This window comes from Sporothrix schenckii (assembly GCF_000961545.1).
Source record: "Sporothrix schenckii 1099-18 chromosome Unknown Cont49, whole genome shotgun sequence".
NCBI lineage: Eukaryota > Fungi > Ascomycota > Sordariomycetes > Ophiostomatales > Ophiostomataceae > Sporothrix > Sporothrix schenckii.
The window spans coordinates 969,842-987,534 of NW_015971150.1; the positions used below are offsets into that span (position 1 = coordinate 969,842).

General features: G+C 59.9%; 3 protein-coding genes across 3 annotated transcripts; 1 reads left to right on the forward strand and 2 right to left on the reverse strand.

Annotated features, from left to right (window-relative positions):
* Window positions 1-1,855: 1,855 nt before the first annotated feature.
* SPSK_00488 (homoserine O-acetyltransferase) lies at window positions 1,856-3,592 on the reverse strand (the record flags this gene model as incomplete). Its single annotated transcript, XM_016727456.1, has 2 exons — window positions 1,856-3,486; window positions 3,544-3,592. 2 exons carry the CDS (start codon window positions 3,590-3,592, stop codon window positions 1,856-1,858), a joined length of 1,680 nt encoding a protein of 559 aa, XP_016582828.1.
* Window positions 3,593-5,010: 1,418 nt separating this feature from the next.
* Window positions 5,011-13,314, forward strand: SPSK_00367 (THO complex subunit 2; the record flags this gene model as incomplete). The annotated part of the gene is made up of 1 exon (XM_016727336.1): window positions 5,011-13,314. The coding sequence occupies one exon, from the start codon at window positions 5,011-5,013 to the stop codon at window positions 13,312-13,314; it is 8,304 nt and encodes a 2,767-aa protein (XP_016582829.1).
* Window positions 13,315-14,244: 930 nt separating this feature from the next.
* On the reverse strand, window positions 14,245-16,263 carry SPSK_00464 (uncharacterized protein; the record flags this gene model as incomplete). Its single annotated transcript, XM_016727433.1, has 4 exons — window positions 14,245-15,423; window positions 15,499-15,925; window positions 15,987-16,143; window positions 16,224-16,263. The coding sequence occupies 4 exons, from the start codon at window positions 16,261-16,263 to the stop codon at window positions 14,245-14,247; spliced, it is 1,803 nt and encodes a 600-aa protein (XP_016582830.1).
* Window positions 16,264-17,693: the final 1,430 nt, after the last annotated feature.

A 17,693-nucleotide genomic window follows, 5' to 3' on the forward strand; every position in this document is an offset into this window, starting at 1 on the left:
AACGTGTGGCAGGCAAATCCTTATAGCGTGATGGGGGGAGTCTCGAAGGCAAATTAGAGGCCACAGGATAGACGGGGACAAGGTATTGGCTGGCGGCGCTCGTGGGTATGGGAGCCTAGGGGCGAAGACTGGAGAAGGGACTCGAAAAGAAAGCAATACTACGGATAGAGAAGGAGTCGAAAAGTCAAACAAAACTATGCAAAAGGGTCGTCCATAGCTTGAAAAGTGCATGATGTGAGTGGGGGTGGGCTGAGGAAAGAGGAAAACGAGACAAAGAAGAAAGAAAAGCAGACTAGGATGCGAGGATGGTCCAGGGTGGCCAGGAACGTGCCTGCATGGACCGTCGTGGAGTGACGACGAAGATCACAGACGGTAACCGGTGGGTTGGAAGAGGTCGAAGAGAGTGGAGGATGATGCAGAGAGCAGGCGAATGGACTCCGTCCTTTTGAACAGACTCTATGCTGTTTCTGTCGAGGATGTCGCATTGCTATGAACGGGCCAAGAGCTTATGGGGACATTGTGCAATGGTATGGTGGCAGGTCGTGCATGACATTTTCTTTGTCTGTTCATCTTTGTCTTGCTCCTGTCTCGTCCTTTGTCGTTTAACACTTTCGTTACTTCGATTTTTGTCTTGTTCCTTTTTGTGTTTTTTTTTACGTCCTTTTCTTGTTTTCTGCGATCAACAGCTCTGTTGCCTTTCCCGTGACCTGTTCCAATATTCCGTGTGTCGGTCAGCTGGAAAGGTCGCAAATCCAGTCACCGAGACAAGGCGAGAGCCGGCCTACTTATTTCCGCAGTGGAATGTCTTTCCTTTTTCGACAGCCGGACACCAGCCAGCCCAGGCAACCTTGACACACAATAACTTGACACACTGAAATACTCGAGAACGCATCCATACGGAATACAAACTGTGGCAACCTCTTTTGTTTATGCATTCGTTTGCCGTCGCATTTTGCCCAGCTCTCGTCCACCTCTTTGGCGTGTTTGCCTTTTATTGCCTCACACCTACCCAGTATTGTCTCTCTAGTACGGGGTATGTCGTACTCGACCAAGAGTCCAGGCCACTGCGACCTTTGTCACACTGTTCCTAGCTTCAAGAGTCTTTATTCTCATCCAAATGTTGCTTCCCACGTGGATTGCCACCAGTTAGCCGTTCAGGAACAGAGAGCACGGCCGGGGATGTGGCATGGTCAGGGATTCAATAAAAATACCAACGGTGCAACACTCTCACACTCAACATGCACGACGGTTCAAAGTTGACAGCGGACAGGGAGCGGCCTCGAGTTTCCTCTGAGGTGCTCTCGGTAACGTCTACTTACACGCGCAAGTCGGCCAATCACAGCGCAGAGATCGTGCACATGGATCTTGCTAGCTCGGTACGGAACTCGCGGTAGCTTCCAGGCGGGAAAAGTGGGGTGCAAAACTCACCTAAAAGTGGCAAGAGCAGACGCATGCGCGCCAGGAAGGAGCGCCTGGCGGTAGCAGAAATCGTCGTGTCAATGGCAGGGGGCGTTTTTCCACAGGGGCCGTGAAGACTGCCTCGACTGCTTCGTCCGAGCACAAGTGCCCAGGGTGCCGGTTCCATGTCTGGCAAGGTTGTCTTGGCTTTCTGAACTATGTGTCTTGGCACGGCCGGCCAAAGGTTAAAACGACATTTCCGATGCCGACAGTGGCACCTCAACTTTCCGGAGGACGTGGAAGTCCCGTTACCTGGACTTTACACATCCGAGCTCTCTGGGACGCATATTCATTTTCCAATTTTTAGTTTATATTCTATGAGCGTGTTTCAAGTGTAGGCGGAGACGATAACAGTTGTCAATTGTCTCGGGGAATTCCCTCTCCTCGGGCCGCACAACTACCATGCCGTAATGTCGTCCACCTCGGCTTCGCCAAAGGTGCTCGACTTGGTCAGCTTGCCCACCGAGCTGGCCTCGTTGCCGCCGCTCGTGCTCTGGGCGCCGTTCGCCACGTCGGCGCCGTCAACGGCACCCTCGTCCGTGCGCGCCAGGCCTGGGCGATTCATAATGTCGGGCAGCACCTCGCGCAGGAACGCAAGGATGTAGCGGTTGACCTGCTCAAACTGCAGCAGGAACGCGTCGTGGCCCTCTGGGCTGTCAATGCGCTCCAGCCGGCAGTCCGGGATGTGCTCTGCCAGCTCCTGCTGCTCGGCAAACGTAAACAGGCCGTCGCTCTCAATGCCCAGCACCAGTGTCGGCTGCTTGATCAGCGCAAGGGCCTCGGCCACGCTGTCGGCCCGGCTGCGCGACACGTCGTGCGTGTCCAGCTTGCGCGTCATGGCAATGTAGCAGTTGCTGTCAAAGCGCTTGACAAATTTGGTCGCCTGGTAGCGCAGGTACGACTGCGCCGAGAAGTAGGTCGACGTCGGCGGTGCCGATCCGCCCGTCAGGCTCTCTTTGGCGCCAGCGCCCGCGCCAGCGTCGTCGACGGCACTTGGGCCGTGGAACTGCGGGTCTGGCGTGGCCGCACCGCTCGACTCGTTGCCCTCCGTCTTGCCGCCGCCACCGCCGCCGCCACTGCCAGATGCCGACGATGCGGCCGACGTAGCCCGGAACCGGTTGGCCTCCTTGATCCGGTGGCCGTCGTTGTGGATGCGGAAATGGCCCTCAGACGGCGACGCAGGCGGCAGCGTGTGCGGTGCCAATGCCGACGACAAGGAGGCAGACGACGTCGCCGCGTGCGCCCGCTCGCGCTCCAAGATCAGCTGCTGCCGCTTCGGATCTGGAATGTTGCGGCCGAACCGCGCCTCAAAGGAGTTGCGGCTGCGGTAGGTCAGCAGCGCCGACATGCGCGCCGCCCCCAGCCCTGTGACCGGTGGGTCGTCAAAGGGGTAGTAGCCGTCCTCGTACTTGGGATCCGCGTAGATGCTCTGCCGCTGCGCCTCGCCCCAGCTGATGCCCCACGCGCTGTGCCGGCTGCTCGTCGCAATCGGCACCACGCACCGCACGTAGTCGGCGCCCAGGTAGGCCCACTCCAGCACGAACATGCCACCTAGCGACCCGCCAATCACGGCCGCCACTTGCTTTACGCCCAAATCGTCCAGCACCATCTTGTGCAGCCGCACGTCGTCGCGGATCGTCGTCAGCGGGAACTCGGGGCCGTACCGCCCGCGGCCAGCATCGCCGTCCTTGGCCGTCACGGGACTGGCGCTGCCGTAGGGACTACCCAGGCTGTTTACGCAAATCACAAAAAAGCGCGACACGTCAAACGCCCGGCCGGGGCCGCCCAGCAGCGGGCCCCACCAGTCGCTGACATCGGCGCTGCCCGTCAGCGCGTGGCAGATGACCATGGCGTTGTCGCCGGCCGCATTGAGCGTGCCGCGGGTCGTGTAGGCGACGGGGACATTGCGGAGCGTCACGCCGGACTCGAGGTCGAATGCGGGCACAATGGCAATCTGCTGGTCGGGAATCAGGCTTGCAAACGGGTTTTCGGGCTGCGCTGAGATTCTTTCTTGCAGGTATTCAGCAGCTGGTCTAGGAGCGTGCGGTGTGCTTGTGGAGGTGGAGGGTACTCGTAGCTACTGACCATAGTGTGGCTGGGGCGTGCCGTTGGCGGCAACGCCATCCGAAGCCATAATTGCAAATGCGTCCGGAGCGGACGGCTGATCGGAAGAAGATCTCGGTTGCGATGCAGGCGAGAGAATGGACTGGAAAAATGGCAAAGAAAAATAAAGATGAGAAGCAACAAAGATGTCCAAACACGCCAAAACAAAGACACGGGCTGTATTAATGGGCGCCGATACTGCTTGCCGGGGGATGTCGTCTGTGATCTGAGTCACGCTGTGAGTCGTAGGTAAGGGGGTGGTTTTGCGACCTCGATGCAGAGAGGAGAGTGCAAGAAAATACTAAAATTCTGACTGTTGCTCCGTAGGTCGGCTCGCGCCATCAGACACCAGTGCGTACTAGTACTTAGCCAACGCGCTTGTTACCACCAGCGCAAAAGTACTGGTACACGTTAGAGACGCTTCCCCGTGTTATTGGATAGCCCGTCGTAGACGTCGTCGCTCATCGCTAATTGCATCTATGTACGCCACAAAACACTGAGTCTTTTTCTTCGGATTTCTTCCATTCTCCTACGTAAGACGTATCTTTCGTACGACACTGCATTCGTTCGGCATCATTGCTGCTGTGAACAGTGAGAAAGCCACCCCACGCCAATGCCCCACTTTTATATCGACCAAACCGGAGCCTTTTCTGTGACTCTCGCACATGTGGCGGTGCAGTATTCAAGCCACAATTATCACACAACCGGCACGACTTGGCCCCACAGTGCTCCTTCCCTCAAACGTGCCCAGTGCACGGTGGAGCCTTTGCAGGAAAGCTCGACGCGAATGTGTCGTGAGGAGCAAAAAAAGAGGCAAAATAGCTTCGCAACTGCATCTCACTTTTGCCTCATCTCTCCACCACCTCGTTTGCCGACTCCACCATCTTGTGTCTCTCGCTTCTCGCTCGTCGTTTGAGAGAGGATTGACAGAGACTGCAAACAGGCGCTTGCCAGCGACGGTGCCATTTCCACGCCTCGCTGTGTGTCCTTTCCTTTTGATAGTTTCTCTGTTCCTTTCATTCTTTTCCTTTTTCTTCTTTTCGTCGTCCTCGTTTCGATTGTCAACATTGCTTCATCTCTTCGACCACACGTCTACTCGATACCTCCAGTTTGAATTCATCGCCCACGTCGTGTTATCGGCCGACGGATACGAGCAAGCGACACCTGATTATCGACGGATCGTCTCGTCTCCATCACAACTCTCTCCACGCACGCATGACACAACTGTCGAGTCGTCCACCGACGTAATCAGCCCTCGAGGGCCCTTCGACACCGATTTGCCGGTCGATTTTCTCGAACCCCCTTCCTTCTCCGACGTGCGTACGTTGTCTTCCAGAGCCGACACTTTCAAGTCTCTCGTTTCCTCCTATAAACATCCATACACATGCATCCTTCGGACACTTGATCACCTGAACATCTGAACATTAACACCCATGCCAAGGACGCTTGATGCCTCCTAAGCGAAAGCGTGGCGGCACCGCCGACAACGGTGGTGTCCGGCCCTCGCCGCATCGCCCGGAACAGACACATCTCGGACAGCACGACCGCAACGACCGGGGCCATGGCTATGTCGACGGCGGCAACGACGGCAGCATACGTGGGCGACGGGGCAGCAGTGGCGGCCGTGGTGGTGGCATCGTGGGCAGCGGACGCGTGGGCGCCGACCGTAACAAATGGGGCGAACGTTTGGGGTCGCAAGGCCCTTCACACGACAGCAGCGCTGCTCGTCCACCACCCACAAACGGCACCGCATCGACCACGCCCTCCGTCACCGCCTCGCCAGCAGCCGTCGCGCGACCGTTGCCACGGAACAGCACACCTGCAACGCCTTCCGAACCGCCAGCACCCCCACCGCCCGCGCGACCGTCTCTCCCGCACGTTTACGCCATCCTGACGGACGACCGAGTTTCGACCTGGACGACCGGCACAGGCCGCCAGGAGATTGTCGACGCCGGCGAGACGGCCCGCACCGATGAGGACGAGGTGGCGCTCTCGACGCTGTTCCAAGAGGCCCTGCGGTCCGTCGTGGACCGGCGGCGTCCCCCGGCCGAGCTGGGTGCCGTCGTGAAGCAGGTCCTCGGCGACGACAGTACGGCAACAGCAGCCGCCAGCGCCGCGGCCGCCTTCAGCCCGTCCATTGTCTTCCTCGACACCGTCTCTGTTTTTGTCGAAGTCGACGACGCGGCTGCTGTCCCGGCCAATCTGCTGTTGCTGCGCACGTTTATGGGCGCCACGGGCGTGCCTCCCGCGCTCATGCGCCAGATCCTCGACCACGAGTTCCTCATGCGCCTCGGCCTGCTTCGCGACACCTTCCACCGCATGACCATCCGCTTCTCCACCAACCTGCTCTACCGCCAGCAGAGCTACAACCTGCTGCGTGAGGAGACCGAGGGCTTCTCCAAGCTCGTCACCGAGCTCTACAACAACGCCGTCGCCCAGCAGGACCCGTCCTTTGACACGGCCCGTGCCACCTTCGAAAAGGTCAAGGGTCTTATCGGCACCTTTGATCTCGACGTGGGCCGCGTGCTCGACACCACCCTCGACGTCTTTGCCGCCACCATCGTCAAGCAGTTTCGGTTCTTTGTCAAGTTCCTGCGCATCAGCTCCTGGTGGCCCCGCGACCACCCCGGCCACCCGCGCAGCTCCTTCTTTGGTGGCCTGCCGCGATGGGCCCAGCCCGAGCTTGCTGAGCGGATTTCTCGCCTGGGCGCAGCTGCCGCCGCAGACGAGGTCGACAGCGAAGAGGCGGCTGTTGTTGCTGAAGAGCGCCGCAAGCGCGACGTTGTCTTTTGGGACATGGCACGCCAATTGCACATCTACGCCTTTTACCAACTGGGCGGCCGCGAGGTTGCCGATCCACGACTGCAGAAACTGGTCGAGGCCGCCACCGCCAACGGCAAAGCCGATGGTGCCGACGACATGCTGCTTGGTGACGACGACGACAACAACAACAACAACAACATCGACGGCGACGCTGACGCCGACATGAGTGCGAACACAGCCGACACCGAGGCGACGGACATCTCCAACTTTTCCGAGAACGAGCTGCAATGGATCAAGAAGACCAAAACAATGCCGCCACCCGGCAACCGCGTCGCCGCCCAGATTCTCGGCTTCAAGCTGCGCTTCTACAGCTCGGATGCCCGCAATGCGGACGACATCCTACCGGCCAACCTCCTCTACCTGGCCGCTCTCCTCATCAAGATCGGCTTCATCTCCTTCTGCGACCTCTACCCCCACCTCTGGCCAGCAGACGACGACATGGATGCCGTCCGCCGCCGCCGCGAGGACGAGTTGGCCAAGAAGGAGGAGAGTGAGCGATACGGCTCGGCCGACGCCGCGCTTCTGGAGACGGTCCTGGAGGACGACGACCCACCTGCTGCACCAGCGCTCGAGTTGAGCAAGCCAGCAGCGTCTACGGCCGCAGGCGGCGACGCGGCAGCAGCTGGTGCAGCATCGGCGGAGGCGCCCGCCGACGCACCACCAGCGCTCCCCGCGCCAACCGACATGAAGATCCAGATTCTCGACCAGCTGCTCCTCATCGGCGCCATCCCTGAGGCCCTCTTCATACTGGGCCGCTACCCCTGGATCATGGAGCTGTACGGCGAGAACCTGCTGCCGCTCATCCACCGCATCCTCCTCCAATCGCTGCACAAGGTCGCTGCCGAGGCCCGCCCTGTCCCTGCCTCGGACGCCGCGGCCTCGCTCATCACCGACGGGCCCCCAAAGAAGATTGCCGAGTACGACCAGAGCGGCACAATGAAGGGCTACGTCAAGCGCGGCGAGCAGGCCATCCGCCGCCCCTTCCGCTGGCCCTTTGCCGACAAGCTCGACGTGGCCGATGGCCAGCCCTACCGCTACTACTTTGACGAGTGGCTCGACAACGTCCCCGTCTGCCAAACCGTCGACGACGTCTTTGCCCTCTGCGACAGCTTCCTCGGCGTGTCCGGCCCCAACATTGGCCAGGAGCCGGAGCTCGTTCTCAGTCTCGCGGCCATTGGTGCCAAGGACCTGCATGACGACCCGTCCCCCGCCAACCGCCAGCGCTGGTATGACCTGCTGCAGCGCCTGCTCGTCCCCGCCCTGAGTCTGCTGCCGGCCAACCCCGCCTGTGTCGACGCCGTCTGGCAGCTGCTGCGCACGTACTCGCTGCGCCAGCGCTACGAACTCTACACCGCGTGGTTTGAGGGGTCCGTCGCGCGCCAGCCCGTCATGCAAAAGGCCTTTGCCCGTACCAAGCGCGAGGCTCTGCGCATCATGCGGCGCATCTCGCGCGAAAACAGCTCGCTCATGGGCCGCTCGCTCGCCAAGGCGGCCCTGACGTCTCCGGCCGTCGTCTTCAAGGTGGCCCTCGGCGAGCTCGAGGCGTACGACAACCTCATCGACGTCTTTGTCACCTGCGCGCGCTATTTTACGGACTTGGGCTACGACGTCCTCGTCTGGTCGCTGATGGGCTCCATCGGCGGCGGCCGCCGCAGCCGACACAACGCCTCGTCCGTCCTCATCGCCAGCAAGTGGCTGCAGGCCCTGTCGCGCTTTGCCGGTCTCGTCTTTGCCGCGTACCCCAACATGGACGTCAAGCCCGTCGTGCAGTACGTCACGCGCCGTCTCTCTGCGGCCGGCGACCCAGGCGACCTGATCATCCTGCGCGACCTCATCGTGTCCATGGGCGGCCTCGCGGCCGATTCGGACTGGACGGAAGCCAAGATCCAGGGCATGACCGGCGGCCCGGCCCTGCGTCGCCTCACCCTGCTCGCTATGGGCGACGTGCGCGACGACACCGATACGAGCGCCAAGGGTGCCAAACAACGCCACAGCGCGCAGCGCCTCGTCAAGACGCTGGTCGACGCCGGCCTCGTGGGCCGCCTCCTCATCAACATTGCCCAGCACCGCCAGGCTGCCATTTATGCGCCGGCCGCGAAACAGGCCCACATCAAGTATCTGGCGACGCTGGTCGACGACAGCCAGGAGATTCTGACGCAGTACCTCGACCTGCTGCGCAACATCCTGACCCCCGCCCAGTTCGATGCTCTCGTACCCGCCATTCCCGAGCTCATGAAGGAGTTTGGCCTCGACGCCAACCTGGCTTTTTTAATCGGCCGCCCGGGTCTCGATTTTCACGCGGCCATGGCCGCGCTTCCTGTTCCGACGATGCCCACAGCAACAACAGAAGACGCTTCCAGCGCCAAACCAGACGCAACCGCTGCGGACGACGTGGCCATGGAGAACGACGACGACACGCCCCAGGCCGACGGTAAGGCGGATGGCAAGCCCGAGCCAAATAGCACAGAAATGGACGTCGATGCGCCGTCTGCGCCTGCTGCGCCTGAGACCGTCGCGCCCTCGCTCACCACGATGGGCACCCTGCAACCCCTCGTCGAGTTTATCGCCGCGACCCTTCCCGAGCGGATTCTCAAACGCATCAGCCCCGAATTCTTTGTCACCTTCTGGGCCCTTCAGCAGGGCGACATTGTCGTTCCGCGAGCGCGCTACGATGCCGAGATCGACCGGCTGCGGAAGGAGAGCTCTGCGCTCAAGAACGCGCGTGGTGTGCAGGGCACAGAGAACCCACGTGCCGCCATGATGCGGCGTAACGAGGAAGCCGAGGCCCGCCTCAAGGAGCGCCAGGCCATCGCCGAGGAGATGCTCGCCCTGGGGACCCGTAACCGCGACACTAAGCGACACCTGCTGGTGCATGCGCAGACCTGGTTCACCAACAACGGGTCATCGAGCGTCACCATCGCGTCTGCCTCCGCGCTGTCCGACATTTTGCTCGAGCAGTGCCTTGTGCCGCGCATTCTGCTGTCTGTGGCCGATGCCGAGTACGCCTTCCGCTTCGTGCGCTTCCTCCACGAGAATCGCGTGCCCCACTTCCAGCTGGCCACCTTTTATCAGCGGCTGTTCAGCGCCAACCGGCTTCGTGACCTCATCTTTACAAGTACCGTGCGCGAGGCCGAGCGTGTTGGTCGTTTCCTCAAGCTGATTCTGGCGGACCTGGCACGCTGGCATGGCGACAAGAATGCGTACGAGCGCGAGGCTCTTGGCCAAACCAAGAACGGGCGGCGCAGCTACCTGGGGTTCGTCAAGAACTCCAAGGCGGCGGCCAAGCCTGCTGGCAAGGCTGCTGCGACGTCCTCCGAGAGCGCCGAGGGTGGCAAGGACAAGGACAACAAGGTCAACGAGGACAACGAGGACGGCCCGACATACATTGAGCACACCGAGTTCCGCGACCTTCTCTACAGTTGGCATAAGAACCTCAACATGGCTCTGAAGGACTGCCTGGAAAATCTCGAGTGGACGCACATCCGCAACGCCATCAGCGTGCTCAAAGCCGTCATGGACGCCTTCCCGGCCGTCGATTTTATGGGCCGCCAGTTCGCCGACCAACTGCAGCGCATTGCCGCGCGCGAGTCCGCAACGAACAATGCCACGCCAGAGGCCAGCCAGCGCATCGATTTGTCCGTCACCGCCCGCGCCATCTACTCGGAGCTGCTGCGCCGCAAGTCCAAGTGGGTCATGGTGCAGGCCTTCCGCTCAAACGTGTCAACCAAGTCGTCCGCCGGCGATGACAAGTCCAAAACCGCTTCCAATGGCGAGAATGGTCTCCGACCCGATGCGCCCGAGTTCCGACCCCAGCGCCTCGGCGGTGCGGATGCAGAGGACGGCGAGCTCAAGGATGCCGGGACCAGCGGGGCCAACGGCGTCAAGCGTGCGACATCGACCGCACCGTCCACATCGTCCGGAACGGGCGGCGGTGGTGGTGTCACGAGCAAACCTTCCACACCCCGACCTGGTGCCGGCCACCTGCAAGGCAACCGCACACCCAACGCCTCTCGAGGCGGCGACGCTCACTCGCAGCTGCCTAAGCAGCCGTCTGCGCTGACCTCGCTTCCCCTCTCGCACAGCCTGCCCAACCGCCCCGACTTTTCTGTTGGTGGCGGTCGCTTTGCGCAAGGCGACCGGTTTGGCCAGATTCGGAACCAGGACCGGCGGGACGCTTCGTCGCCTCGGGGCCCTTCGGCACAACATCACATGGACAACAGCAATGCCAACAGCACCGCGAGCAGCAATCACCAGCAACAGCAAACGCCGCAGCAGACGGCTGCCACGCCGCCGACCGATCCCCGCGGACCAAGAGATCCGCGCGATCCGCGCGACCACGGCCGCGATGGTCGGAATCCACGTGCTCAAGATAACAGCAGTAGCCGTCCCGATCGGCCCCCTGGCGGCCGTGATTTTGCCGGCAACATGCCTGGCGAACATGGTGGCCGTAACCGCATGGACAACACGCCGACACGGCGGGGCGGTGATCTTGTGCGCGACAACCGTGACGCTCGTGATGCCCGTGACGGTCGTGGCGCCCGCGACGCGCGCGATCTACGCGATGCGCCACGCGATGCGACACCACCCGCAAACGTCACACCACCACTGGGGCCTGCGTCGTCGACCCCACAAAAGAAACCCGACGCGGTGGCGCCTGAGGTTGCCATCAACCCCGAACGCGCGCGCTTGATTCAAGACGACAGCCGAGACCGGACTCGATCAGGATCCGGTGTTGGGACAACGACGCCCGGTGGAGGACGCACACAGTCACCTCGTGTCTCCGACCGCCGCGGGCAACCCTTGGCCATCGAGCCTGCCTCGGCCAACGACCGAGGACGTGGTCGGGATGGTGATCGAGAGGATCGCGACGCTCGTGACGGGCGTGACGGACGTGACGGCCGCGATGGCCGTGATACTCATGAGGGCAGGGATGGCCGGAACAACCGGGACCGCGAGCATGACCGTGATAGGGAGCGGGAGCGCGACGATCGCCATGGCCGGAATGCGCCTGCCGGGGCTCCCAGCCAGCCGAGAGATGCAGCAGCAGCCGAGCCAGGCCGTGAGTCCCGCGCCGAACGCGGCGAGCGGTCAGAACGTGATGTGCGCGGTGAAAGGAGCAGCCGTGGCGGAGAACGCGGCAGTGATCGTGGAGAGCGCAACGATAGAGCCGAGCGCAGTGATCGTGGCGATCGTGGCGAACGCGGTGATCGTAGTGACCGTGGTGACCGTGGCGACCGTGGGGAGCGCACAGAACGTGGCAGCGAGCGTGGGGACAGGGACCGCGACCGGGATCGCGGCGAACGCAACGAACGCAATGAACGCAGCGAGCGCAGCGAACGGGGCGAACGGGGCGAACGGGGTGACCGTGGCGATAGGAATCGTCCGCCACACGACCTCAGCTACGGCCGTCTGAACGCCGTTCCACCCCTCGTCGACAGCAACAGCTTTCCACTTGGCCCTCGTGGCAGTCGAGGACGCGATGGCCGCGATCCTCGAGACCAACCTCTGGCCGGCCCTCGGGATGGTGGCAGATCCTCCCAGCAACAGCAACAACAACTATCCTCTCAAGGCTCAAACGCCGGCGACAGCCAGCAGAACCAGCCGCCGTCTGGCCCATCCCGCTCCGCTAGGAGAGGACGCGGCGGCCAGCTCGATGGCGGTTCCGGCAATAGCGGCCGCAGCAGCCAAGGTTCGGGACTCGGGCCGCCCGCCCCTCCCTCCGCACCCTCGACGTCGGTCAACGCAACGCCTGTGTCAGGCGACCGCATGCGCCAGTTCAACAACAACGCGAACGCCCGCGGTACACCGCCTCCCCCACCTCGTCCTCTGCCTCCTGCCGGGCCGTCATCCGGAGCTCCAGCACACAGTGGTACGCCCGACCGCTCCGGGCAACAGCATCAGCAGCGCGGACAATCCTCTGCCAGCCTCCCCCAAACGCCTGCCTCCGACAACACCACCACCACCAACAACAACGCCAGCGGTGGCCGAGACATTCGTGGTGGTCCTGATGGCAGTAGCAACGCCGGCACACCGTCGTCGTCGAGCCGCGACAACAACGGCGGCGGCGATCGCTTACGTTCCCGTGGCAATGAGCGTGAACGCATGATGAAGGGCATCCAGGACGCCATTGCTGGCGGACCCGGGAGCGGCGGGCGGCGCGCCAACAACATGAGCAGCCGTGGCCACATTGCGGGTTCGGACGCGCAGGTGCTTACTGGTGGCATGCCCCCTCCGTCGCCCGCCTTTGAGCGCAACGATCCCCTGCGCAACGGCGGTGGCGGCGGTGGCGGCGGTGGCGGCGGTGGTAGCAGCAGTGACCGTCGCAGCGACCGGAACGACCGCGGCGAGCGGGGTGACCGCAACGACCGTGGCGACCGTCGCAGCTCGCGCCGTAGCAGCCGTGAGCGCAGTCCTACTGGTAGTGGTGGTGGCGGTGGTGGTCACGGCCATCGTGGTGACCGCAGTGGTCCGCCACAGCAACAACAGCAGCAACAGCAGCAGCAGCAGCAGCAGCAGCACCATGGTCTGCCTCCCCCGCCTCCTCCACCTCCTCCAGGACCGCCTCCCGGTCCCGGCCTCCCGCTTCTGCCGCAGCAACAGCAACACCAGCCAAGCTCCTTTGGCGGTTCAAACTCCCGGCGGTCATCCAACCGTGGTGACCTATTTGGCGGCAGTGGCCCGCTTCGCGGCAGTGGCAGTGGCGGTGGCGGCGGCAGTGGCGATCCGAACCGCGAGCCCGTGGGCCCCGGACGGGATGCTCGCCGCAGTGGCGGTGGTGGCGGGAATGACTTCCGTGGTGGTGGAGGTGGTGGTGATATTGGAAGCGGTGGAGGTCGCGGAGGTCGCGATGACCACCGTGGCCGCAAGCGGCGTAGTGACGAAGGCGCAGGCCTATTGTCCAACGACCGGGACAAGAAGCGGCGGCGGTAGAGCCGACCGATGTGGAAACGAGCGAGTGTGTTTTGAGTTTGTGAAGCTTTCCCTGGTCGGCCGCGCCATTTGTCCATTTGATATTTCTCGGCTTTGTTCTTACAGGATTTCCTATTTTCATCTCCCTACTGTCTTTTAATCTTTCGCCTGTCCACCCGGGTTTGCATTATGCAAGTTTGCTATGTATCATTATACACCAGCTGCGTTTCTAAAAAGGAAAGGGGACTAGGGGACTTTTGTCTTATTTGTTTCAATCTTTTCAATTTACTTTTGCGAGTCTCGGTTTTCTTGTCTCCAGCAAATAGCAAAGCATGCAAAATAGCGTTCAGGAAAATTATTCTATTTCAACTGTGAGCCACATTTACTGACATCACACAAATAGCCATGGTGATTTGTATGATTTATTTACATCACAGTTTGGGCCGTTGCAAAATTGTGAAGTAATCGAGGTTACATTGCTGCTCTGTAGATTCGTTCCTATTTTCCTTGTCCACGAGACAAAATTCCTGCATGCTGTCCCTGTTGGGCTTTCCAATAAATCCCTCTCCTTATTAAACCTGTGATGTTCTTATATAGAGCCAGAATAGCATCATTCTGTGCACAAACACCGTAAGAAATAGATGAATCTAACATGAAAGAGGACGCTTCTCCATGCTCGTGCCGCAAAATGCTGACAAGTAAAGAAGATGAGAACGCCTGGCCCAAGTAAGTAATAACGCCGCCATCGGTATCAAAATGAGTCAGTACTATCGGGGAAGGGTGAATTGGTGGTAAGGTGAGACACAGCTATCTCCGGGACACCTTCTGTCTAAAATATGCGACAGATAAAAAAAAATTAACAAAAGACAGAACCAAAGATCATCAGTCATTACTATCCGCACCACAATCTATCCATATAAAAAAGACGAGATGTGTCGTGATGTTCGTTTTTTATCTTGCTTCACCCCACTGTGTCTCTTCGGGGTATTCGGCACCACCTCGTAATGCCGGGTGTTGTTGTTGCGGTTGCTGGTATGGCTGCACAAGAGGCCGTGGTGCAGGCGCGCGGCCACGGCTGTCGTAGCCACCACCATGCGCAGTGCTCGACTCATCGGCCCCATACACGTCGTCATTGTAGACGCCGCCTCGGCTTGGAACAGCCGCGTTGCCATGGCGCAGGTTGTCTTGGTCACGATAACGCTCGGGACTGCCATCGTCGTGGTCGTGGCCCACGGCTGTAGACGACATTGGCTGTGCGTAGGCGATCAGACCGGCAGCCTCGTCGCTGGCCTGCCGCCGACCGTTGGCACTCCCACCGCCGCCGCCGCCGCCGCCGACGTTGCTGCCACTACCCTGAGTAACGGCCATACCAATGTCACCTCCTTGTGAGGATAAACCCGGTCCACTCTCTCCTTCGTCTGTCAGCATGTCAAAACGGCTTCGGCGAAATTGTGTCGCAATTGGCAAATGTTCGGTACTCTTCATACCGCCAAAACTTGAGTGGTACCCCGTGTCGACGCCGTCGCCCATCATCACACCTTGGTTGTTGAACTTTTGCGGCGACAGGTCATCTAGATCCATCTCAGACGACTTGAGCGGCGTCTTGTAGCTGACATCTTCTCGGCGGTGGCGCACGCCGACAAAGAGCCAGCGGATACCACGACCAAAGGCCTTGATGACGTCCCAGATGTTAAGCGCGTCAAAAATGGCGCGCAGGCCCATAAAGCCACCGCTGCGCGGGAAATGCTCGTTGGGCTTGGGAGATGTGTCGGAGCCATCGGGGTCAGCCACGGGGTAGAACGTGGGGCGCGCACCGTCCTTGTAGGGACGGTACGGGAAGGCCCATATGTGGAAGATAGCAAAGCAGGCCATCTCAAAGCACAACAACAACGACGGGATACCGACGACAATATCGGGGTAGGCAATGACGGCGTTGGCGTGCACGATCTTGAGGGTCGAGGTGCCCAGCGAAATGGCAGTCGACTGCCAGAAAGACAGGAAAATGACGAGTTTGATGGCCAACACCTTCTTAAAAGGCTGGTGCTCAGCCAGAGGCGCACGCATCTGGACGTAGAACTGAATGACAAAGTACATGGCAATAGTGACGGCGAGGGACTCGATCACGAGAATCTAAATTGTTAGGGAATCCGTAAGAGACATAAAGTATACGTGAGTCGCACCAGCGTTGGACGAAAAAAAACCTACCCAGACATGGCTGAACACGGGGCTGTTGGAGCTCTCACAGTAGCGGCCGAAGTATTGCGTGACGACCGCGGTGACAGTCATGGTGACGCGAATAAAGCAGTACTGGTAGATGCCGATCCAGATGATGTTAAACCAGGTCAGGCCGCTGGCCGGCGTGCGCCAGGGCCCGCGCTGGCCGCCACAGCACTTTCGGAACCAGCTGATGGGAGCAACCCAACCCTTAATGGCCCGCAGGTCGCGGAAGTAGTTTTTCTGGTCGTGGAGATCCGGTCGAACATAAGAGCAGAGCAGCGCAAAGAAGGACGATATAGCAAAGGCTTCGTAGCAGTCGCTTATGACTTGGAAGTAGATGGCGTGCCAGTAAAAGCGGAGAGACAGGAACGAGGCGGCGGCGTAAACAGGAACCATGAAGAGAATACGAATGATGCTGGGCATGCAATGTTAACCGGAGAAGATCACAGAAATGGAATATCCGGCAGGGTACGCACTGTCTCTGTTCATTGGGCTTGGTGTAGTGCAGGGCGTGCATCCAAATAAGATACAGGCTCATGCAGACAGCAATCAGGGTCGAGGCACCAGCGATAATGAGGGCGAGATCGTGGAAGGTCAGCGGGCCGGCGACCTTCAACTCGGATGTGGGCAGGACTGTGAGACGGGGTTAGCAAGACGGCGCGTGGTTGAAAACGGACAAAGGATGACAAAGGTCAAGAAGCCATGAGTCGTACTCCGAAGATCGTCCAACGTCGTGTTACACGTTAAATTCATCGTGTCGGAGACGTCGCCGTCAGGCGAACAGGAGGCCGGAGACGGCGGGCGATGAGCGAGGAGGTGTCAAGCAGCAGGAGTGTTCTTCGGAAGTGGTCGCGGGCTCGGTCAAGGTCCAGTCGTGCACAGTCTCGTCGAATGGTCCAGCCAGGCAGGGACAAGCGGTGCCGCGCACGTGAGGTCGTCGATGTCGAAGCGATATCGTAGGCTGAGACGTAGGAGGGATTCGTCGACGTTGCGCGTGTCCGTTGACTTGCAAAGAAAGAATGAGGGAGGAAGTGGAAAGTCACAAACTCGTTTCGACGTAGGTTGGGGGTTGGTCCGCAAGTTGGAATGTGACCGTTGAATGAACAAAGTCAAGACACAGCGACCGTACAGCAAAGTCGATGGGTCGTTTCGTGTAAATAGGAGAACATAAAAGAACAAATCGGCGTCAAGTAAGACGAGGAAGTGAGAGAAGACGAGTGCGAAAGAGAAACACGAATATCAGAAACAGACTACGCATACACAAAATGCGAGACGGGAAAAGCGCATCGACTCTTCTCTGAAGTAATGTGTCGTACTGGCCGTGGAGCGTTGACAGGCGCTAGAGGCAATAGAAGGTGGGCAAAAGCAGCCCAAAGCGATCCAGGGACCCCTTTTTTGGTCGATCTTGGCAACTGGTTTGGACCAGGGCAAGGAAAGGGACTGAAGAATAATGGTGTGTGATAGCCCGGGAGGCACAGACAAGCGGCGGCCGCCAGCTGATGGCTCATCTGAAACAGGGCAGAGATTGTTGGAGAACTAGTCTTGGTCGAGAGAGGAGCTAGCGGGCGCGAAGTGTGGCAGAAAAGCTTGTGCGGCAGAGGCACAAAGAACGCCTTAGCTGCTTAGCACCTCGCTGATGCTAATAATAAAAACGACAGAGGTGTGAGAGTGTGAGAGGCAGAACTGGTGCCGGGTACAGTGTGGCTGGGTCTGGATGTCTGGATCCAACCAGACCTAGCCAAAGACGGCGGGAACAAGCGACGGGGACGGCGAGAGAATGGACAAGGCGAAAGCGACGGTGCGAAACAAAGCTCGTGATGGAGGTCGATGGTTGTGAAAGGAGGCAAAAGAAGGCAAAAGAAGGCAAAAGAAGGCAAAAGAAGGCAAAAGAAGGCAAAAGAAGGCAAAAGAAGGCAAAAGAAGGGAGGGACCTTCTCACGAGAAAAGGAGTTTTGAGCAAGGGCAATGGTTGATGCCCAGCAGAAAAGGAAGCCGCGATTAAGCCTGAAACGGCTGACAATTTGCGAAGATGACCCAAACAGGAAGCGGCAACGGAGAATGGATGAGCTTCAATGCCCTCTTCGCACTTGCCTCCGCGACTCGCATTCGACGTACGGACTGCGCTTTCCTCACGAGCCCTACGAAGTCACCTTACATTCCGATGCCAGGAAGGCGCAAGCCAT